This window comes from Microcaecilia unicolor, chromosome 2 (assembly GCF_901765095.1).
Source record: "Microcaecilia unicolor chromosome 2, aMicUni1.1, whole genome shotgun sequence".
Lineage (NCBI taxonomy): Eukaryota > Metazoa > Chordata > Amphibia > Gymnophiona > Siphonopidae > Microcaecilia > Microcaecilia unicolor.
In genome coordinates, this window is record NC_044032.1 from 454,285,166 (window position 1) to 454,309,328 (window position 24,163).

General features: G+C 43.0%; 1 protein-coding gene across 3 annotated transcripts in view; it reads left to right on the forward strand.

Annotated features, from left to right (window-relative positions):
* SFXN5 (sideroflexin 5) overlaps positions 1 to 24,163 on the forward strand; it is a 743,850-nt gene that overhangs the window by 282,979 nt on the left and 436,708 nt on the right. For all 3 annotated transcript variants that reach the window (XM_030190957.1, XM_030190958.1, XM_030190959.1), the window contains one exon: positions 21,045 to 21,135. In XM_030190957.1, the coding sequence (XP_030046817.1) occupies positions 21,045 to 21,135 (91 nt within the window). The remainder of the gene's footprint in view (positions 1 to 21,044; positions 21,136 to 24,163) is intronic.

Genomic DNA, 24,163 nt, shown 5'->3' on the forward strand with positions numbered 1-24,163 from the left:
AGGCTAAAGGGAAGGGCTGCTTTTAACACACAAGTCAGGAAGAAGCAGGGCTTATACTGCAGTCAAAGGTTTAAAGCTAACAAAGGGGAAAAACAAACAATGTTCTTACCAGGACTCAGCAGTACACAGAGACAGAGCACCCACAGCTGCATGGAAGTAAGGTAATCAAGGATAGCAGCTAGGCTAGGGAAACAATCAAGCATACGCTGGGAACAACCAGCACACACAGAAGCTACAAGCAGCAAGAAGAGTAAGCAAACTCCAATTGATGCACAGTGTGCTACTAGCACAGACAGAGAGAGGAAAAGAGGCTCAGCTGACAGGAATCAACGCTAAAGCATAGGCTGTAGGGAGAGGTAGGTTTAAATAGATCTGACTTCTGATGTCTGCTGCCTCCGACGTCAGCTCAATCCCTAACAGGCCAATCAGAAGTGAGTCCCAGTCATTCCCCTGCCTGTCTTAGCAGAATCATAACACTACACTTTCTCCGAGGACAAGCAGGCTGCTTGTTCTCACGACTGGGTTGACGTCCACGGCAGCCCCCACCAACCGGAACAAAACTTTGCGGGCGGTCCCGCACGCAGGGCACGCCCACCGCGCATGCGCGGCCGTCTTCCCACCCATGCGCGACGGTGTCGACGGCCGGATCTTCGGTACCGGTACCGATGTCCATGAAATCGGCACCGACGGCACCGACCCCAGGAGCACAGGTCCCGTTGGCCCGCCGGTCTTCCGGAGATGGCAGGGGTGAGCGGCCGCGTGGGCAATCGGCCCCGGTCACTCCCTCTTCCCAGGGCCCTCGGGACTGAACCCTGTCGGACCCGATCCCTCGAGGCCGAGGGGGATCTACCTCCTCCTCTTCGGTACCGCCGAGCGCCGATGACGGGCACCGGAAAAAGACAAAGAAGCACCGTCATCGGTCGCCCACGGTGCATGTGGCTACCGGCTCCAGAGATGATTCGACGCCGAGGAAGCGGCAGCGCCGGGAGGAGCGGTCCCCTTCGGTAGTAGAGGTATCATTACGTCAGGGCACCAGCACTTCGGTGCCGTCTCCTGGACCCGAACAGCTTCTGGCACTGGCACCTCTACTGGCCCCCTCGCTGCTGAATATTACTGCTAATTGGCCACCCCTAACTGAATAGGTTAGGGGTAGGCCAAGAATGGAGTTAGGGCGGAGCAGCAACTTAACTGTTTAGTGGCAATTTAGTTTCACTAACCAGCTAAGGGATCCTTTTACAAAGCTGCGGCAAAAGGAGGCCTGTGCTGGTATTAGTGTGTGTTTTTGATGCATGCCGAGGCCCCCTTTTACTGCAGCAGGTAAAAGGCAGGTTTAAAAAAAAAAAAAAGATGGATGGTAGGCAAGTGAAGCACTAGCCATGCACCCATTTTGGGTGGGAGCACTTAACCCACCTATTGAGGTGGCGGTAAGGCTCCCGCACTACCTCGGTGGTAATTGGGTATCATGAAGCACTTCCCGATTACTGCTTACCACCGTTTTGTAAAACGGGAACCTGAGGAACTGCATAAAGTAAGGACAGCAAAACAACTGTCCTAATTTAAGGTGGCAAGTTAACTGATCACTGGTCTGAATATTGGATAGTGTTGGGTTAACTACCAGGTCAGTGGCTATAAGAACATGAGAATAGCCATACTGGGTCAGACCAGTGGTCCATAGCCCAAGTAGCCTGTTTCCAACAGTGGCCAAACCAGGTCACAAGTACATGGCAGAAACCCAAATAATAGCAACATTCCAACATTCCATGCTACCAATCCCAGGTCAAGCAGTGCCTTCCCCCATGTCTAGCTTAATAACAGACTATGGACTTTTTCTCCAGGAACTTGTTCAAACCTTTTCTAAAACCAGATATGCTAACCACTGTTAACCAAATCCTCTGGCAATGCCAGGAGCCACTTACCTCCGTGGGCTGAATATCGACCCCACAATTTGTTGTGGCTTGAATTGTGCCCCTTAAAATGTATCTGTTACCCCCCTTTAAAAAGCTCTTTTCAGAAGCTGTTAAATCTGACATTTGCTCACTAAAACCAAAATTAAAACTAAATTAAATTAAAAAAAAGAATTAGAACTTAAAGTTACATTGATGTATATGCAAGTTGAGAAATGCCATTGTCCTTTTTCTCAGAATGTACAATAATGGAATAAAACACTAGAAATACCAAATTAATTCAGTAGTATGAGATTTGAACGGTGCATCATTCTACTTTTTTTAAATTTATGAAGCAAATTATTGAATCATTGTTTGCAATCTGGAGAAACCCCTTCTTGTCTGTTTTAGTAGCTTTTATAAAACTAACCCAAAGCAATGTACAGACAGACAGAGCAAAGTTCTTTTTGCATAGGAAAAAGTATGTCTCCCTCCCCTTTCCCACCACTGCTAATTGTTGGATTGGTTTCAGGACATTTAAACAGCTTTGCCAACCCCTCCAGCAAGCTGGAAAGAACTCCATGCACAGAGTGAGATTCGGTACAAAAGAGAACCAGCTTGGGAAATTGCATTCCCATGCTGTCCCTGATTCTGAAACAGAACTCTTCCCAGAATATTAATGGAGGCAAGTCTTGAGGAATCATTTTGTAAGAGATTAAAGGGGCTGTTTGGCCAGAAGTATAGCATGGCAAAACATATTATCAGATTTCCTGTTGGAAAACAATTCCCTTTCAAATATGAAGAAAAGTACTGTACTTTCCTAGAAGTATATGTGGATGCTTTTCCAACTGTATTTTCCACACTACAACTGTGCTGTTCATGTAAATTTTAGGGGAACATTAACAAACTGAGAAAGTTCTGTACTACAAACGGTTAAGGCAAGACCCGATAACACCGTGAGCTGTAATTTATTTGAACATGGAAGGTCAGGCTGCTCATCTGTTTCTATACATAGTAGCAAAATATAGTTGAAAGAGAAATGCTGTTTCTAGTTTACAGGCGTCCTTTTACATTCCATTCTGTAAATGATGCATATGCATTTAATTTGAACAACAGTACGGTAAAGGCCATTTGCCAATTTCTGATAACATTACATCTTAAGTAGAGAGGTGTGGTAGCCGTGTTAGTCCACTCTTAAAGGTTACCAATAGAAATCAAACAAAATAAAACATGGAAAAGAAAATATGAATCCTTTTTTATTGGACATAACTAATCAGAAATGTATTAAGTTATGTCCAATAAAAAAGGTATCATCTTATTTTCTTTTCCATGTTTTATTTTGTTTGATTTCTATTGATAACATTACATAAAGTGTTTTCCTATGATTTTTTTTTATCCTTTCTCTTATCTCAAATAGTTCCACCATCCATCCTTATAAATGTCATCAAAGATGCTGCATTTTAAAGTATTTCTATTTTGAACAATTTACCAATAATAGGATGCCACATGTGTAGTAGAAAATGTTTATTTTCTGACTGGGTATTAAAATACAATACATACCATGTTGGCTCTCTTTACTAACCATTTGTTCCATAAATTCAAACCTTTAGGGGGTAATTTTATATCTGGGCACCTATCAAGGTGTCCAGAAATTAACCTATTTAGTGCTTAAAGGTTAGACTCCAAGGTAATAATAGTTCCAGAAGAGCTAAACATATCCACTTTATATATAATCAACTCTTCTCTCTCTTACTTTATCATGGACTTCAGCGGTGTCAATTAAAGGCTCAGTACCTCATTGCCCTGAATCTTTACACACCCACATCACACAGGTTCCCCTATATTCCTTAACTGTTCATTATTTCTTATCTCCACTGAAAGTTTTCATAGCAAATATAACTTTTACTTGATATTTTTCCTTTATAACTTTATATCTCCTTTATATCTGAACACACCACCCGAACTCTCGTCCACGCTCTCATAACCTCTCGCCTGGACTACTGCAACTTACTCCTCACCGGCCTCCCACTTAGCCATCTATCCCCCCTTCAATCTGTTCAGAACTCTGCTGCACGTCTCATATTCCGCCAGAACCGATATACTCATATCATCCCTCTCCTCAGGTCACTTCACTGGCTTCCGATCAGATACCGCATTCAATTCAAGCTTCTCCTTCTTACCTACAAATGCACTCAGTCTGCTGCCCCTCACTGTCTTTCTACCCTCATCTCCCCTTACGTTCCCGCCCGTAACCTCCGTTCACAGGATAAATCCCTCCTCTCAGTACCCTTCTCCACCACCAGGCTCTGCTCATTCTGCCTCGCCTCACCCTATGCTTGGAACAACCTTCCCGAGCCCTTACGCCAAGCCCCCTCCCTGCCTGTCTTCAAGTCTTTGCTTAAAGCCCACCTCTTCAATGCTGCGTTCTGCACCTAACCCTTACCGTTCAGTGAATCCAGACTGCCCCAATTTCACTGCCCCTATTGGACCGACCGTTCACTTGTCTATTAGATTGTAAGCTCTTTGAGCAGGGACTGTCTCTCTTTGTTAAATTGTACAGCGCTGCGTAACCCTAGTAGCGCTCTAGAAATGTTAAGTAGTAGTAGTATATAAAATAACAGAGAGTACTCATCTAAGTATGAAGATTTCTCACATCTCTCTGTTTGTTCACATCCAACATGTTTCGCCCACCGGTCTGTATCAAGGAAATCCTCTAAAAGAATGCATTCTATTAAAATGCTGAAATTTACTATCTTACTAATATGTTAATGAAAAAGCTTAACTACTACTACTACTACTAACTAGCATTTCTAAAGCGCTACTAGGGTTACGCAGCGCTGTACAATTTAAACATAGAAGGACAGTCCCTGCTCAAAGAGCTTACAATCTAAAAGACAAGAAAACAATCTAAAGACAAGTGAACAATCTAGAGGACGAGTGAACAGTTAGTCTGATAGGGTGGATAGATTGGGGTATTTTATATATCTCGAGTGGTTAGGCGCCGAAGGCAGCATTGAAGAGGTGAGTTTTAAGCAGAGATTTGAAGATGGGTAGGGAGGGGGCATGGCGTATGGGTAAAGGAAGATTGTTCCAGGCATGGGGTGAGGCAAGGCAGAATGGGCGGAGTCTGGAGTTGGCAGTGGTGGAGAAGGGTACTGAGAGAAGGGCTTTGTCCTGTGAACGGAGGTTACGGGCGGGAACATAGGGGGAGATGAGGGTGGAGAGGTAGTGAGGAGCCGCAGACTGAGTGCATTTGTAGGTAAGGAGGAGGAGCTTGAATTGTATGCGATAACTGATCGGAAGCCAGTGAAGTGATTTGAGGAGAGGGGTGATATGAGTATATCGGTTTTGGCGGAATATAAGACGTGCAGCAGCGTTCTGAACTGAATGAAGGGGGGATAGATGGCTGAGTGGGAGGCCGGTGAGGAGTAAGTTGCAGTAATCAAGGCGAGAGGTAATGAGAGCGTGGACGAGAGTTCTGGTGGTGTGCTCAGAGAGGAAAGGGCGAATTTTGCTGATGTTGAAGAGGAAGAAGCGACAGGTCTTGGCAGTCTGTTGGATATGCGCAGAGAAGGAGAGGGAGGAGTCGAAAATGACTCCGAGGTTGCGGGCAGATGGGACAGGGAGGATAAGGGTGTTATCAACAGAGATAGAGAGTGGAGGAAGAGGAGAAGTGGGTTTAGGAGGAAAGACGAGGAGCTCGGTCTTGGACATGTTCAGCTTCAGGTGGCGGTTGGACATCCATGCCGCAATGTCGGATAAACAGGCCGATACCTTGGCCTGGGTCTCCACGGTGATGTCAGGTGTGGAGAGGTATAGCTGGGTGTCATCAGCATAAAGATGATACTGAAAACCATGAGACGAGATCAGCGAGCCCAGGGAAGAGGTGTAGATTGAGAAGAGAAGGGGTCCAAGGACAGATCCCTGGGGAACTCCAACAGATAGTGGGATGGGAGTGGAGGAAGATCCATGGGAGTGTACCCTGAAGGTGCGGTGGGAGAGATAAGAGGAGAACCAGGAGAGGACAGGGCCTTGGAACCCAAAAGAGGACAGCATGGCAAGAAGTAAATCATGGTTGACAGTGTCAAATGCGGCGGAAAGATCGAGGAGGATGAGGATGGAGTAGTGACCTCTGGATTTGGCCAGGAGCAGGTCGTTGCAAACTTTAGAGAGTGCTGTTTCTGTCGAGTGCAGAGGGCGAAAGCCGGATTGAAGTGGATCGAGGATGGCATGAGAGGAGAGAAACATACCTTAAGCTGCCAATTGTACCCTCCGGACTGACTCACTCCAAGATAGCCGTGGCTTTTTTTAACCCTATGTATATATACTATTTCCTGTTAACTGACTCCTTTACCTTTGTTGTTTTATATAAAGGAGAAATAGCAAGTAAAAGTTGCATTTGCTATAACTGCAGTCCAATTGCGCAGCTAAGTTAGGGCACCATTTATAGAATTTAGGGATCTGTATGCATGCTTATTTCATAAAGTCTGCATGTACTTTGCAGTTCTACTCAAGCTATACCCCTGGGAAAGCCTGTGTGTGGTTCATGTATAAGTAAGTACACATGATTTTGTTTTCATACATATTGGTCCATATATTCAACTGTCATTTTCTGTGTGTAAAACATGCTTTACCCATAAAAAATGCTTTATAAAAGCATGTCCTAATGAGGGTTATTTTTATAAAAGACTGCATTTGTTACAACTATTTTATGACAGGTAACATATGCACCTATATGCCTTTATAAAATGACCCCAGGGTAAACAGGCAGTTGTGTTACATTACATTACATCTGGATCTTACATTCAAAGTGAATGAGGTTTGTCGGCATTACTGCACCAGGAGCTGCTAACACGGCTTCATAGTCTGGTCTCTTAGGGCCTCTTCTGTCTAGGAATAACACCAATCCAAAATAAATGATTAAAATAACAACCAATATTAAAAAAGCAAAAATCAAATATTAAACTATATCCAACAAGTCAAATTTATGAAAGAAAAATGCTTTCAGTTTTTTCCCTAAATATTAATGTCTGCATGATCACATGATCGAATGGTAGGGAGTTACAGACTGCTGCCCCTGATATTGTATGGAAAGAGAAAGTTTCTTCACTGAGTCTACCCTACTTATAATGGAGAAGGGCAACATAAATGTACTTGCAAGTATTGTGTATAGTATTACGTCTGATAGAGGGATACTAAATTGGACATATATAAAGAAACTTCCCCAGATAAAGTTTTAAAAACTGTGGTGCATGATTAAAATTGTACCTGAGCTGGGAAGTCAGTGTAACTTAGTATAAAATATTTTAACAGAATTATATTTATGAAGACCAAAAATTATCCAAAGAGCTCTATTCTGAATAATTTGTAGATGATTGAGAAGGGTCTTGGAACAAACAGCAAAAACAATAATCAAGCCTTGACAAAATCAGGACTTGAACCAGAAGTCTAAATACTACTGGGTCAAAATATTTTTTTATAGCTTTGAGTTTCCTAAGAATATAGAATGATTTTCTTCACTACAGTCTGAATATGATGATGTATAGAAAGTAAATTATCAAATTCAATTGCAAGAGATTTAGGGGTATATTTATAAGGTGCGTTAGCGTTTTTAACGCACCTTTCATTTTAGGCACATTATACGCTAATGCGCCTATACATTTCTATGGGCACGTAAACCATTTACTCGCATTAAAAACGCTAATGCGCCCATAGCGCACCTTGGTAAACATAGGCGTTAGAATACGAAAAAACTTAAAATTGATTATTTCTAATTATAAGCTTCTGAATATAATTAGAGTCATTAGTAAATAAAAACTGTAACCCAATCTTCAGTCAAGTTTAGGCAAGACCGGATGTGCTTCAGAGTATCTGACCAAAGTTGTGATGTCAGTAGTAAACATGCATGGTTTACATGTTTATATCAGTACCATTAGGTGCAGATATTTGTATTTTATCAAATACATACATAATTGCCAGTTTCACATATTTTCTGTCCCTGGGAACAGCTATCCATATATTTAGTAAATGTTAGTGCTCTGTTTCTATGCACCTACTTTTTACATTGGTATATTCCTGATTTGATTTAATAAAAGCCTGAAGGAGGACGTTATCAACATGGGCTACTGTTTTGGGTTATTTTGTCACAAGTCAGCTTATTTTAGCACAGGGTTTGTTTTCATAAAATGGCACTCGGGGGGGGGGGGGGGGGTGCTTTGAGAACCTGACTGGAATGGACATGTGAGGACAATGCTCTCGGGCCTCAACTGCTTAAAAGTGGCTTAGGACACTATTTCTGGACAATTTGTAAACCACACATGTCAGTACATTATGCCCCAATTCAAACCTGGAAAGATTGAAGCGGATTTCACTATTAATCCAACGCTAACTGTTCTGAGACTGACCTTCTGTCGCTGCCTGAAGCCACAGCTGATACAGCTAGGACGGACAGCAAGGCAGAGGTAGGGGCTCAGCTTAAGCACACTTCTATTTTACTCATGGAAAGCAAATCAGAAATCCATGATATCAAAATCAAGATTACTAATCTCATGACCAAACCCATAATGGATGCCCATCTTGATTTCTTAGAGCAAAAATTCTTACAATTTGATGACTTGGTGTCTAATCAGCAGATAGATACAAAGGCCCTGCACTCCCTCGAGTTGGCAATGGAAGATTTTGGCAGTAGGAATTGCCGTAACAATGTGAGACTCTTGGGACTTTACAAGGGATCCAAAGGTTTGGATCCTGTTAAATTCCTCAAAGGTTAGATTACAAAGATTTTTGATCTGCACTTCGACCTCCTGTTTGAAATAGAACGGGCACACTGCATTCTCGCACAAGGGAGCCAGGAACACTAGGCCACATCTGACAGTGAATAAAATACAGCGGAGACACGACATTGCTTTTTATCACTGAGGCCCAGTATGGTTTGCTGGCTCTTGTTCATATGAAAATCACATATAGCAATTGCACTAAGACATATGAAAATCCCTCCAAGCTGGAAACATTTATTTCAGAGCAGGAAGCTTTGGTACAAATGGCCACTTGAGCTGGTCCGCTCCTTAAAAAACCTTCCCTGAACCCTACCTGCCCCTCTAGCTATCGGCCTATCTCCCTCCTCCCTTTCCTCTCCAAGATACTTGAACGTGCTGTTCACTGCCGCTGCCTCGACTTCCTTTCATCTTGAGCTATTCTTGACTCGCTCCAATCTGGCTTTCGCTCTCTTCACTCGACTGAAACGGCGCTTGCCAAAGTCTCCAATGACCTGTTACTGGCCAAATCTAAAGGTCTCTACTCTATTCTCATTCTCCTCGACCCATCGTCTGCTTTTGATACTGTTGATCACACCTTACTCCTTGATACATTATCCTCTCTTGGATTCCGGGGCCCTGTTCTTTCCTGGTTCTCTTCCTATCTCTCCCAACGTACTCTTAGCGTATACTCTGGTGGTTCCTCCTCCACATCTATCCCGCTAACAGTCGGTGTACCCCAAGGATCTGTCCTAGGACCTCTCCTCTTCTCCATCTATACCTCTTCCCTTGGTGCTCTGATCTCATCCCATGGCTTTCAATACCACCTTTACGCTGATGATACCCAGATCTACCTCTCCGCACCGGATATCTCAGCTGAAATCCAGACCAAAGTATCGGCCTGCCTGTCTGACATCGCTGCCTGGATGTCTCACCACCACCTGAAACCATCTCGCCATGACCAAAACCGAGCTTCTCCTCTTTCCCCCTAAACCTGCCTCTCCTCTCCTCCCGTTCTCTATTTCGGTAGATAACACTCTCATCCTCCCTGTCCCGTCTGCGCGCAACCTTGGAGTCATCTTTGACTCCGCTCTCTCCTTCTCTGCTCATATTCAGCAGATTGCCAAAACCTGTCATTTCTTTCTCTGTAATAGTAACAAAATTCGCCCTTTCCTCTCCGAGGACGCTTCCAAAACCCTTACCCACACCCTTATCACCTCTCGCCTAGACTACTGCAATTTGCTTCTCGCTGGTCTCCCGCTCAGCCATCTATCTCCTCTTCAATCTGTCCAAAACTCTGCTGCGCGTCTTATATTCCACCAGAGTCGCTATAGTCACGTTAGCCCTCTCTTCAAGTCGCTGCACTGGCTCCCTATCCGCTTCCGCATATGGTTCAAACTTCTCCTTTTGACCTACAAGTGCATCCACTCCGCAGCTCCTCAGTACCTTTCCGCTCTCATCTCTCCCTACACTCCTCCCCGTGAACTCCGTTCACTGGGTAAATGTCTCCTGTTGTCCCCCTTCTCCCCCACTGCTAACTCCTGGCTCCATTCTTTCTATCTCGCTGCTCCCTATGCCTGGAATAGACTCCCTGAGCCAGTACGTCAGGCTCAGTCTCTGGCTGTCTTCAAGTCTAGGCTTAAAGCCCACCTCTTTGCTACTGCTTTTGACTCCTAACCATGACTCTCTTACTCAACACCCTCACTTATCACCCCTACCACTGCAATTTCCCCACCCCTAGCTGTCTGCTCGTCTGTCCAATTTAGATTGTAAGCTCTGTTGAGCAGGGACTGTCTTTTCATGTTAATTTGTACAGTCTAGTAGCGCTATAGAAATGTTTAATAGTAGTGGTCTTTCATTTAACAACTTCCTTTGTGCTTGCTTGGGGCTTTGGATCATACTGCATCCAGGATCCATAATATTTGCTTCAGAACCGGTATCGGAGACCCCTATCAATTCAGTCTATTTGGGAACCTGAGATGGAAATCTCCTTAATGGCACCTCAGTGGACTCATCTGTGGCTGAAAGTTACTAGCGGTGAGATCCGCTTCCATACTATATACTCTTTATTTTATTCTGCATAAAACCTTATGGACTCCTTTACAATAACACAGGGGTAGACACTGAATGGAAGGGGGAAGAGAAAGAGAGCAGATGCTGGATGGAAGGGAGAGAAAGAGAGCAGATGCTGGATAAAAGAGGTGAGAGAAAGAGGGCAGATGCTGGATAAAAGAGGTGAGAGAAAGAGGGCAGATGCTGGATAAAAAATGTGAGAGATTATGGACAGTAGAGAGAAGGGGAACAGAAAGAGGGCAGACCCTAGATGGAAGGGGAAAGAGAGAGGGCAGATGCTGGATGGAAGAATGAGAGACAGAGGACAGATTCTGGATGAAAGTAGGAGAGAGAGGGAAGACATTGAATGGAAAGGAGGAGAGAGGGCAGACACTGGATGGGGAGGGGAATAAATGGAATACATTTAATGAGGGATTTGGGAATAAGATTAAGTGAAATAGGGAGATCTGGGATGAGGGAAAGAGATGAAAAGCTGTATGCAGATGGAGTAAAAAGAGGGAAATTGAAGACTTGCTAATAAGGAAATCTGGATATTTATTTATTTATTTATTGTATTTGTACCCCACATTTTCACACCTTTTTGCAGGCTCAATGTGGCTTACAGAGTATGGAAATGAGAACGTCATTACATGATATACGAAAACAGTCGATCATAAGATGAAGTGAAAGAAGAATTTAGGTAGAAAGGTGTTAGGTAAGGTCGTGTGAGAGGTGTTTTGGTGTACTTGGGTGGTTTAAGGAATGCTTAGTTTCATTGAGGGTGACTTTTGTAGGATCTGTTGAAGAGATGTGTTTTCAAAGCTTTGCGAAAGCTGGTTAGATTGGTCATGGTTTTCAGGGACAGTAGTGCGTTCCAAGACTGTGTGCTTTTGTACGCAAAGGTAGTAGCATAAGCCTGTTTGTATTTCATTCCTTTACAGCTGGGGAAGTTCAGGTTGAGGAATTTGCGGGCCGATCTTTTGGCATTCCTGGGCTGTAAGTCCACTAGGTTTAACATATAGAGTGGGGCATCTGCGTGAATGATTTTGTGTACAGTCGTGCAGATCTTGAACTCAATTCGTTCCTTGAGCAGGAGCCAGTGCAGTTTCTCTCTGAGGGGTTTCGCACTTTCATATTTAGGTGTTCCAAAAATGAGTCTAGCTGTGGTGTTCTGGGCTGTTTGGAGTTTTTTGATGATCTGTTCTTTGCAGCCTGCGTACAAAGCGTTAAAGTAGGCCAAGTGGCTTATTACCAATGACTGTACTAGGGTGCGGAAGATGTTTCTTGGGAAGAAAGGTTTTATTCTTTTGAGTTTCCACATCGATTGGAACATTTTTTTCGTCGTATTCTTCGTGTGGGTGTCGAGAGTGAGGTTATGGTCAATGGTGACTCCAAGGATTTTCAGATTTTCTGAGATAGGAAGTGTGCAGTAGGGTGTGGTTATTGTGGGGTAGTTGTTTGTATTGTATTGGGAGGTGAGAACTAGACACTGAGTTTTTTTCTGCGTTGAGTTTTAACTTGAATGAGTCCGCCCAAGAGTGCATGATCTGGAAGCTCTGGTTGATCTCGTTGGTTATTTCGTTTAAGTCACTTTTGAACGGGATATGGATCGTAACGTCATCGGCTTATATGTAGGGGTTAAGGTTTTGATTGGCTAGGAGTTTGGCTAAAGGTATCATCATTAGGTTGAAGATGGTTGGTGAGAGGGGGGATCCTTGAGGATACAGGAAGCAAAATAAATTGAAGCAATCTGAAAGGAAAATCAGGAGAGAGAAAAATGACAAATGGAAAGCAAATCCTGGCAAGAGTTAAAAGAAAATGAGCAAAGCAGAAACCAGAGACTGGAACCAACAAAATCAGAAAACTTAAATGGCCAGACAACAAAGGTAGAAAATAATAATTTTATTTTTAGTTTAGGAAAAAAATAATGTAGTAGCCATGGAGCTCATTTTCAAAGGGGAAAAATATCCCCAAAGCAGCAGATGGACAGTCTTCACTGGAAAATGTCCATATCGCAATTTTCAGACCTCAGATTTGATATGTTCTTCTCTGTAGTTCTTCTAAATCAGTAGGGAGTATGTTGGGGGAGTGTTTTGGGCAACATTTGGATACGGCCAGAATATGGACATTTTTCAACAATAATGGAACATTAATGCATCCGGGTCCTGGCATGCAGGAACAGGGAGAGAGGCAGATCTGGAAGCAGGTAGGCAGAAGCTTCTAGTGCTGCCTCGAAACCTTGCCTGTGCTGGGCCCCCCCACCTTGGAGACCAAGCCTGGGGAATTCCCCCCCCCCTCTCGGCAGCCCTGCATGGAAGGTAGCTGCTATTATGTTATGGTAGAATTGCTCTGTAGGTCCTGAGTGCCACTTATAGGGTTTTGTATTAATTCACATTATGCCTGGTTCTGGATTTTGGATTTGGATCACACCTTTCTCAGTAGCAGCTCAAGGCAAGTTACATTTAGGTATTTTCCTGTCCCTGTAGGCTTACAATCTAAGTTTTATGCCTGAGGCATTGGAAAGTTAAGTGACTTGTCCAAGATCTCAAGGAATAGCAGTAGGATTTGAATCCTGTCTTTCCTGGTTCTCAGCTTGCTGCTGTAACCATTAGGTACAGCTAATATAAATAATACTGCCACGAAATACCTAGCCACCCACCTGAGGTTACACCACGGCCATTCAGAGGGTCTTTCTCCAGCACAGCGCCTGCATCTGCCACTTGTGCTCTACGCTAGCACCCTCCCCCCACCGACTGGGTCACAAATGCCTCTGGGCGAGTCTCCCACTCTCCAATTATCCCCGGTGATTTGTAGGGTACTGGAGCCACACTCCCAATGGTCCCACAGTTCCCAGAAAACACTCACAGACCCAACACACAAATTACTAGGATTTGTTATCAGTCCAGACAGGCAGAACAAACAAACAATTGTATTTATTCTCAGAACTTGGAACAGTGGGTCTGGCATCTCGCCTTCTTCCTGCTCATTCTGCAGGTCTGGCATCTCTTCCTCTTCTGTCCCCCCCTCCCCCTGTTTCTTGGGTCTGGCATCTCACTCATCGATCCCTCCTTCCTCTGCAGTTCTGGTGTTTCTCTCCCCCCCCCCCCCCCCCCCCCCCCCAGGACTGGCATCTTCTCCCCCTCTCCATAAGTAGTGAGTTATAGGTAGCTAACATTTGGAATTCTTCATTTTTATTTCTGGGATGCTGCCCACATTATTTACTGTTTAGGAAAAATTTGAAAACCTTTCTTTTTTCACAAAGCGGGCCTTAGTTTCTTTTAATTTAATTTGTGTGTATATGGAATATATGTTTTGATGCTTTTTCTGGTAGTTTTATTTGGTGGTTGTAATTCCCATACACTTTGGTTCTGGTGTCTTTTATTGTAACCTATAGGTGGAGGAGGGCTATAAGACATAATCCATCTTATTTTCGAAAGAGAAAGACGCCCATATTTCGACCCAAATTGGGAAATGGGCACCTTTCTCTCATGGGTGCCCAAATCGGTATAATTGAAAGCCGATTTTGGGCGCCTCCAACTGCAGTCTGCCGCGGGAACGAACAAAGTTGACGGGGGCGTGTCAGAGGTGTGGTGAAGGTGGGACTGGGGCGTGTTTATCGTCCGAGGAGAGATGGGCGCGCTCGGCCGATAATAGAAAAAAGAAGGGCGGCAGAAGCGAGAATTTGGGCCGCTTTTTTTGGACCCTTTTTTTTCACGAACAAGTCCACAAAAAGTGCCCCAACTGCCCAGATGACCACCCGAGGGAATCGGGGATGACCTCCCTTGACTCCCCCAGTGGTCACTAACCCCCTCCCACCCAAAAAAAGAACTTTAAAACCTTTTTTTCCAGCCTATATGCCAGCCTCAAATGTCATACGCAGCTCCATCACAGCAATATGCAGGTCCCTGGAGCAGTTGTTAGTGGGTGCAGTGGACTTCAGGCAGGTGGATCCAGGCCCATCCCCCCACCTGTTACACTTGTGCTGGTAAATGGGTGCCCTCCAACCCACCCAAAACCCACTGTACCCACATCTAGGTGCCCCCCATCACCCATAAGTGCTATGGTAATGGTGTAGAGTTGTGGGGAGTGGGTTTTGGGGGGATTTGGGGGGCTCAGCACCCAAGGTAAGGGAGCTATGGACTTGGGAGGTATTTTAATTTTTTATTGTACTTTTTAGAAGTGCCCCCTAGGGTGCCCGGTTGGTGTCCTGGCATGTGAGGGGGACCAGTGCACTACGAATACTGGCCCCTCCCACGAGCCTTCTGTTTCCATTATCACTGAAAACCGAAACCGCCCAGCTCAAATCTGCCCAAATCCGATGCATTTGCCTGGCACCAACCGTATTATCAAAACAAAAGATGGACGCCCATCTTTTTTGAAAATACGGTCTGTCCCGCCTCTTCGTGTACCCGTCCTCGGAGATAGTCGCCCATGGAGATAGGCGTTCGCGTTCGATTATGCTGTTGGCTGGCCTCGAAACCTTCTCTTCTGCTTACTAGAACATAAGAATATAAGAGCATAAGTGTTGCCATACCGGGACAGACCGAAGGTCCATCAAGCCCAGTATCCTGTTTCTAACAGTGGCCAATCCAGGTTACAAGTACCTTTTATGCTGCTTATCCTAGAAATAAGCAGAGGATTTTCCCAAGTCCATCTTAATAACAGCTTATGGACCTTTCTTTTAGGAAATTATCCAAATCTTTTTTAAAACCTGCTAAGCTAACTGCTTTTACCACATTCTTTGGCAGCAAATTCCAGAGTTTAATTACACATTGAGTGAAGAAATATTTTTTCCAGTTTTTTTGAAATTTAATATTTAGTAGCTTCATTACGTGCCCTCCTAGTCCTAGTATTTTTGAAAAGAGTAAACAAGTGATTCACGTCTACCCATTCCACTGCACTCAGTATTTTATAGACCTCTATCATATCTCCCCTCAGCCATCTCTTCTTCAGGCTGAAGAGCCTTTGCCGCTTTAGCCTTTTCTAATAGGGAAGCCATTCCATCCACTTTATCATTTCCGTTGCTCCTTTCTGTACCTTTTCTAATTCCGCTATTTCTGTTTTGAGATGCTGACCAGAATTGCACACAGTATTTGAAGTATGGTCACACCATGGAGCTATACAATGGCATAACATACTCATTTTTGCTTTCCATTCCTTTCCTAATAATTCCTTACATCATAAAACTTTCTTAGCTGCCTTGCAGTTAGTGAGTGACCTCCCCCTTATCTATTAATAATCCTGAAAAACCTAGATGCTATTATGGATCAAGCCAGCCAACTATATAATGGAGCTCTTTTCCCTTGCAACCCCCCCCCCCCCCCCCCAATTGCGAAGGCTCATAAAACACATATTAAACATTTTGTAAAGAAACATCTGCAATGTAATCCTAATTGGAAAGTAGCACCAATAGAATAGAAAGAGTTGCCTGTTTCAGTTCCAAAAACTTTTTTCTCCTTAGCTGTGTTCATTGATATTTTACATATAAGAAATAGGATAGAGAATACTGATTTTTATCTTTAATTTGCCCAAAATATGTATTTCCTTTTGATTGGGCAGATGTGTTCAGCAGGTGAAATGCTCTTGATGAAGCTGAATCCATTATACATGAAAATTGCCATTTTATTGCGTGATCTTTCTTTACTGCTGTGTATTTGAAATCACTCAGGCTTCATTCTTTTAAGCTAAAATAAAACCCAAACCCTTCACAGAAATCTGTATTTAAATTGCAGTTTATGCTTTATTCAATATGTATGAGTTACACATTTTCAGATTGAATTCTGTATATAATTTATAGTTGCATACATGTCGTGAATATTAACCTCCTCTTGTTTGCCAATATAATTCATGGTAGGATTGTCCTTTCTTTCTCCTGTCCATTTTCAACACACACACAGACTTACACAACCAGTCCTTTTTCACTTTGCTGCCTATGTGAAGATACCCCTGTGGGTTTTTCTAATCCCAGCTCCTTCACCCTGATAATTGTTTGTGAGTGGTGTGGCATGACTGCCTTGACAGCTTGTGAATCTGGTGTTATAGCCCATAATCAGTTTGTGAGAGGAAACAGGGAACCACCCACTGCCCTCAGGACTAGCTGCTGTTTAGTATTGTCAGGAAACATTGAAAACTGGGTAGAATTCAGACCAGAAAATAGGGCACAAGGATGAAGGTGTAGTTCCACTTTTGTAAATCTTCTATCTTAATATCCAAATTTATACATCAAGAACCCACCTATTTAGAGCCAATTTCATAAAGAAAATAGGCACCTACTGTTATATGCGCACAATAGGTCAAATATGCGCATATATATTAAGCCTGAGAAATCATATCAGCCATTGAGCTGGTGTACGTATTCATGCCTAGCTTCAGAAACTGTGCACATAAATCAGTGTATTCAATACTTTACATGCATAATTTTGCACCCTGCCCAAACTCTACCCATATGAACACCCCCTGCAAAGTAAATGCCATCAAATATAGGCATGTACTTTCAGAATAGCATGCAGACGAAATATTGTCATTCACATGCATAATTGGGTAGAATGCCAGCATTTACAAATATATTTAGGGCTAAACTCTCTATATGGTGCCCAAAAAATTGTACATGGAAAAAAATACACCTAGGCTTATTCTGTAAAGTGCGCCTAAAGTTTATAGGATAGGCTTTAAATTTCTTCATGGTATATAGAAAAACACCGAGCACCTCTCTGTATGACCAGATGTCATTGTGCACATTTACACTATGTTCTACTTGACATAAATCCTGACGCCTAAATTAGGTTAAGAGCAGGTGTATTTTATAGCAATGCACATACATTTTAGAAACACCCTACACATGGCCATGCCCCCTTTTCAACTATGCAGCTTAGAATTTAGGTGCACCAAGTTGCAGAATACGCTTATCGAGTTGTTTACATAAATCTTAATTAGTGCCAATTAGTACTGATAATTTACTTAACATCCAATTAACAGCGCTGATTAGCTAGTTAACCAATTAAGTTACGCACATTGTTATAGAATGTGCTTCGATTTCCGTGTGGAAATTAAGGCGCCATATATAGAATCCCGGGGTTAATGCCTAATTCTAGGCAGGTCCTTAGAGAATTAGCTCCCCATGGGGTTATTTTATAAAGAGTTTTCTCTTATAAAATTTTGTGTTTGAATGTATGTGTACCTTTTCATGTATATGACCCACACACTAGTATATCCCAATATATAACAAGTGGAAAATAGGCATTTATGTTAATAGTATTTTGCATAGCCTGTACCTTTGTATTCCATACCTCACCAGTTATTACATTCAGAATAAGAGCAAATGTTAAAATCAACTTGTCAATGCAGCATTTTGCTCTAAATCATAAAATAGGTTTTGCAGTTTATATAAGAACATAAGACTTATCCGTACTGGGTCAGTCCAATGGTCCATCTAACCCAGCTGTTTTCAACAGTGGCCAAGCCAGGTCACAAGTACCTGGCACAAACCCATTTAGTACCAACACTCCAAGCTACCAATCCTGGAGCAAGCAGTAGCTTCCCCCATGTCCATCTCAATAACAGACTATGGTCTTTTCCTCCAGGATCCTGTCCAAACTTTTTTTAAACCAGATACGTTAACCACTATTACCACATCTCCGGCAATGAGTTCCAGAGCTTAACTACTCTTTGAGTGAAAAAAAATATTTCTTCCTATTTGGGAAGGATGGTGGGCTAGTGTGACCCAGTATGACTCTTCTTATGTTCATGATATCCTGTGCTATTAAGAATGCCAGTTAACTGGACATACAGGGTGGGTAAAAAAGTAAATATTGGGTGCTGTTGGCCATGACTCTGTACTGTGGACTTACTTAATTGTCTACTATGCCATCAATAAGTACATAAGCACATAAGTATTGCCACACTGGGACAGACCAAAGGTCCATCAAGCCCAGTATCCTGTTTCCAGCTGTGGCCAATCCAGGTCACAAATACCTGGCAAGATCCTGAAAAGGTTCAATACATTTTATTCTGCTTATCCCAGAAATAAGCAGTGGATTTTCCCCAAGTCAATTTAATTATGGTCTATGGACTTTTCCTTTAGGAAGCAATCCAGACCTTTTTTAAACCCCGCTAAGCAATGGCCTCAATGAGCTTTGCAAGATACTATACTACAAAAACTTATGCATAGGTCTCAGTTCATTTGGACTTATGCTTTCAGTCCCCAATGCTCAAAAGTAAATGCGGGTGTTAGAAGCAATTAATGCCATAATAGCGCCCATATTTACCTGTGCAAAATGTTCAGGGGCCTGGAACATGGGAACAAATGAACAACGCAAGTACCATGCTAATATAGTTAAGCTCATGTTAATGAAGTCATTTTGTATTCCTCCCTAATGCTCACAAAGAGCACCTGAAACAAAACGGCCTTACCGCTGTAAAAAAATAATGCCAGGTCGGAGCTGGCATTAGGGTATTGGAAGAGAGAATTTCTCATGATTCTCTTGCTTCTCTTATGATTCCTTCTTCAAAATCTTCTGGTTTTGATTGCTTTTGAATGCAGAAGGAAGCCTGTTAAGCCCTTAAGTGCTGGTCATGAGAAACAGCAGACCCAAGCGACAACATAAATTGACGTCTGTTTCCTGTGTCTAAGTTTAAAGCATCCGTGTAAAAAAAAAATAAAAATTTAAATGTCCAAATTGAAAAAACACATTGGCATGTTTCCTGCATCTAAATTTAAGCATCTAAGCTTTTTTTTTTAAATTAAAATGCTTATATTTAGGCCATAGAAAACAGATGACAATGTGTGCTTCACGTTTGGGTTTTACCAGGAGCACGCGCACAGGAGCCGAGCTTACCGCGGAACTCTTCTCTGCATGTGCCAAGCACAATCCTCCTGCACAAAAGTACAGTCGTCATGCTGAACTCCATAATGCTCAACGCTATGAGCGCTTCTCATTAGCATTAAACATTATGACGTTGTTCTGGTGGTATTTTTATGGTACAATTTGGAACAGCGCCAGAGTTTTGGGCATCAGGGCCTCTGTTGCTTTCTGCTGTAGCTATGACCTGTGTCATCAGGATGGTTCTATGTTGTCCTCAAGAGACTGGTGAATAAAAGTGGGAGAGCAAATGGCAACTGATAAGGTGCTGCAAACACTGCCAGTGCTTTTTCCTGATAGGCCTATTCTTACCCTGCCACCAACACACTAAACCCAGTGCTGTTGCTTCAGTATTCCAAAATCACAGAGATGGGTAGTAATGAAGTACTTGTAATTCAATACAGTACTTAACTATAATTGGCAATAATTTTACTTGTAATGAGATGATTTTTTTCTAATACGTGTAACTCCATTAACCCATTCCAGGGTTCCACTGTAACTTAGACAAGGCTGTCAAAAGACAGAACATACACCACAAAATGAATTATATAGCCACCTCTGAGATAACACTTAGCCCTAACTAATGAGAGGATAGTTACAGTTCTTTCATGTTGAAAGTAGCAAGTATGTTGTATAGACCAGTGAAAACAAACTCCTACTTCAATGTATTCTAAATTGTATTTTTTCAGACTGCAGAATGTGAAAAATGTACAGTGATGTGCAAATGTTTACAAGACACAGTATGATTGCCTGGTGGTATTTTAACTGTATTCAGGTCTATTTAGGTATTTAATATTTATTTATTTATTTGTTTATTTATTTATTTATTTATTTATTTATAGCATTTATATCCCACATTTTCCCACCCATGGGCAGGCTCAATGTGGCTTACATCAGTCTGTAAAAAACATATATCAATGTAGCTAACAATCAAAATCAATGAAGTAAAGAGAGGCAAGTAACAGCAAAGGAGTGGAAAAGGAGAAAGTGTAATAGAATTCAATATGTCGTAATGTCTGCAGCAGTTCAGAATTTAGAGATGCTAGGCGGGTCTGCAGCGTAAGCTTTCCCAAATAATAGGGTCTTTAGAGACTTTCGGAAGGCCAAATGATCTTGAATAGATTTTACAGATTTTGGTAGTCCATTCCACAAGTGAGCGCTAACATAAGGAAAGGTGGATACGTAGGCGGTTTTATACTTGATCCACAACAGGCTGGGTAGTGAAGATTCAAGTACGTGTGCGACGATCTGGAAGTGTCCCTAGGTGGTAAGCTGATAAGAGTATCCAAAATTTCAGCTGAAAATCTAGGCACAGGTAATTTGGCTGAAAAGTAGCCAAACTCTTCTTTAGTTTAAAAGGTAAAATCCAAATTTATGAAGGAAACTACTTCTAAGTCTATTGGAACATCAGCTTCCTTGTTGAAAGGGAAGATTTGAGCTGTGCTGCACAGTTTGATGCTACCCTTCTTTCTTTCTTTTTTTTTTTTCCTTACTTGAAGGTTGGCCTAAATGTTCTGGTTCAGAAAGCAAACACGTTCTCTCCATCTACTCGTCTCTTGATCCAAAGGTTTGTGCCATTCCCTGCTGTAGGTAAGGAAAAAATACACATATATAAATTAATATAATATATATGGGGTAATGTTATAAAGCATTTTTTGCACATGAACACAAGGCTTTTATACTATTGTGTGACTGCATACATATGTAAAAAGTATGACAGAAACTGTTATATAGAAGTGTGTGTAGAAATTCTGGGGGCTTGCTTTGGGTAGAGCAGAGGCAAAACTTTGATGTACACACCTAGACTTTGCATACTAATTGACACCTTTGGAACAGGAGCGGCTATACGTTTCTTCGTCAGCATTTGCACACTATTGGGGCTGGATATGTGAGCCAGTTTTATGAAGGCACATGGGCACCTGTGTTGCCTATATTGGTACCTTTTTGAATTTCTCACATAGGCATTCTGTTATAAAATTATTCTCATAATGTCTGTGTATAAAGGATGGGGCAATTTTTAAAGTTTCTTTTTGGGACAAAGATCATGGGTACTTTTCATCAGTGGACTTTATACTCAGTTTCAAAGGGTAAGCATGTCTGCACTTACTCTTTGAAAATTGCCAGGCAGCTTAAAGTACCTGTGGCTACTGACACCTACTTTTCCTGTATTACTTTTTTCATGGAACAGTGCACAAAAATATTTGAAACTATACACCACATACATATTTTTCCTCATTTGAGCATTCCTTACAATCATTAGGACATTTTTCAAAGACATATACCCAGGTAAATAATGATCTATCCAGGAAATTGGCCTGTCTGAAAATTGCCATTCTGTACCCAGCTCATGGATATGTGGGTTTCCAACTCTGGGAACACCTATGCTCATTGCAGATAAAGCTATGCAAATAATAGTATTACACATACACTTTCACCCAGATATAGTCTGCACAGTTTTAAAGGAAGTTGGTTTTGTGTATGAACCTCTGTTTTATGCATGTACGTAGGTTCTAAAATGACCCTTTTCGGTAGGACCTGCTTTCCAACCTAAAGTTTGGAAGGCAATTAGTCATCCCAATTCTGTAAACCACATTCCCTCTAAGGTGCATGATAATCCACTGCCCATGTTCACATCATCTGGGGTAGTGCTGCAGCTTTGCTGTTTTAGTCACAACGGACAGACATCCCCTTGGGTGTTTTGCAGAACCTGCCTGCCATATGACAATAAGAATACACCTGTGACACATTTTACCTACAGGACTGTTTTGCATGACATTCAAGGGAAGGTACCCTGTGACCATTGTGGATACAAGTTTGCTCAAATGTTCAGTATATTGCTAATAACTATGAATGAGAGAGATTTGCATACATTCAAAACAGTGTGCATGCAAATCTGTCTCATGTATATTCATTAGGTACAGCCAGACAACATATGCAGACTGGTATATACAAAAACTAGTGGTTGCCCACTCCTAATGATATGCCATTATTTAATGATTGAAACTATGCATTCAGAGATATTTTTTTTTTCTTTTCAACACAAAGCAGTATTTTCTTGTTTAAATTTAGCTATGACTCATCCCTACTATGTGGATAATTTTATAAAGAAGTTTTTGTATGAATATTGTTTTTTACATGTGGAAATGGCTCTTATAAAATTGCATGACCAAATATGTATGTCAGTAAGTTAAACACCACATGATCCTGGGAACTCAGTTTGGAAGGAACAAGGGTGGAGTTGTAATGTACACACACATTTTATAAAATACTTTTGACCATCCATACAGAAGGTTCACACATTTATACCTTGTTTAGAGCAGGAGTAAATTTGTCCACTACCGGGGCCATCAAATAAAGAAAGACTTATTAGCTTATTCAAGCCCCATGATCAGAAGCAAACGCAGGTGCTAGAGGCTATTAGTGCCATTCTAGCGCCTGCGTTTGCTACCGCCCCATGATCTGAGCCCCCAAGCACGTGAAACAATGCGCTTGCGGGTTCTGAAAGCAACTAGCATGCAAAACAGGGCTCTTAGGTTTAGCATGCATTTTCATGCTATTTGTGCTATTCATACCCAATGATCAGCGACCAGTGTGCCAAAGATTGGGTCGCTGGCCACGGCAAACCCTACGCTAGCTCGGAGCTGGCGTTAGGTTTTGTAGACCATTGGGGAGGAATGGTGAGCCCTATCCAGCATGCATTTGCATTCTAGCTGACCCCCATTCCCCCCAATGCAGCAACCCTCCCCCAGGAACCAACGACCTCTCCCCCCCAACATAAGTTCATGGAGAGCTGGAGATGCGGTGGGTCTCCAGCCCCCCATCCCCCCACAGCATTTCTAAGAAGTCCCTGGTGGCCCAGTGGACAACTGACCGCCCCATCCCCCCACCCCCACTCCCAGCGACAGGGAGCTGGAACCTTGAGTTGGAGGGAGGGAGGTGGCCTGCCTCCCTCCTCATCCTTCAATGCCGCCTGCAAAATGCCAGTGCCAGGCGGCGTTGAAGGAAGAGGAGGGAGACCTCCTCCAACTCAAGGTAGGGGGGTGGAGGATTGACAGCAGCCCACTGGACCACAAGGGACTTCTTGCTAATGCTGGGGGGGGGGGGGGGTAGGGTGGCTGGAGACCCACCGGATCTCCAGCCCCCCTGAACCTGCGTTGGGGGGACCGGAAGCCCGCCGGATCTCTAGCCCCCTGTCTCGGGGGGGGGGGGGGGGTCGTCGGTTGCCCACTGGCCCATCAGGGGCTTCTTAGAAATGCTGGGGGTGGGGTTAGGGGGGCTGGAGACCCACCGGATCTTTAGCCCCTGTGTTACCTTGCTTGGGCCAGGGGTAGTTGGGGTCTGGTGGTCCCATGGACCTCCAGCCCCTGTATTTGACAGGCCTGGGCTATTGACAGCCCAGACCTGTCAAACAAGTGCGGGAGGATGCGCTCAGGCACAATCCTCCCGCATTTCTACCCCATGATCATTGCATGTTATTATCTCTGATCATGGGTCCAGTAATGCCCCGCGCTGTTCCAGCACTGTTTTAGAGCACTGTTTGTAACAGCACGGGGCTTTTGATCATCTGCTTGTTTATTAGTCTCCCATTTTTATCATCATCAAACCATTTGAGTCCATC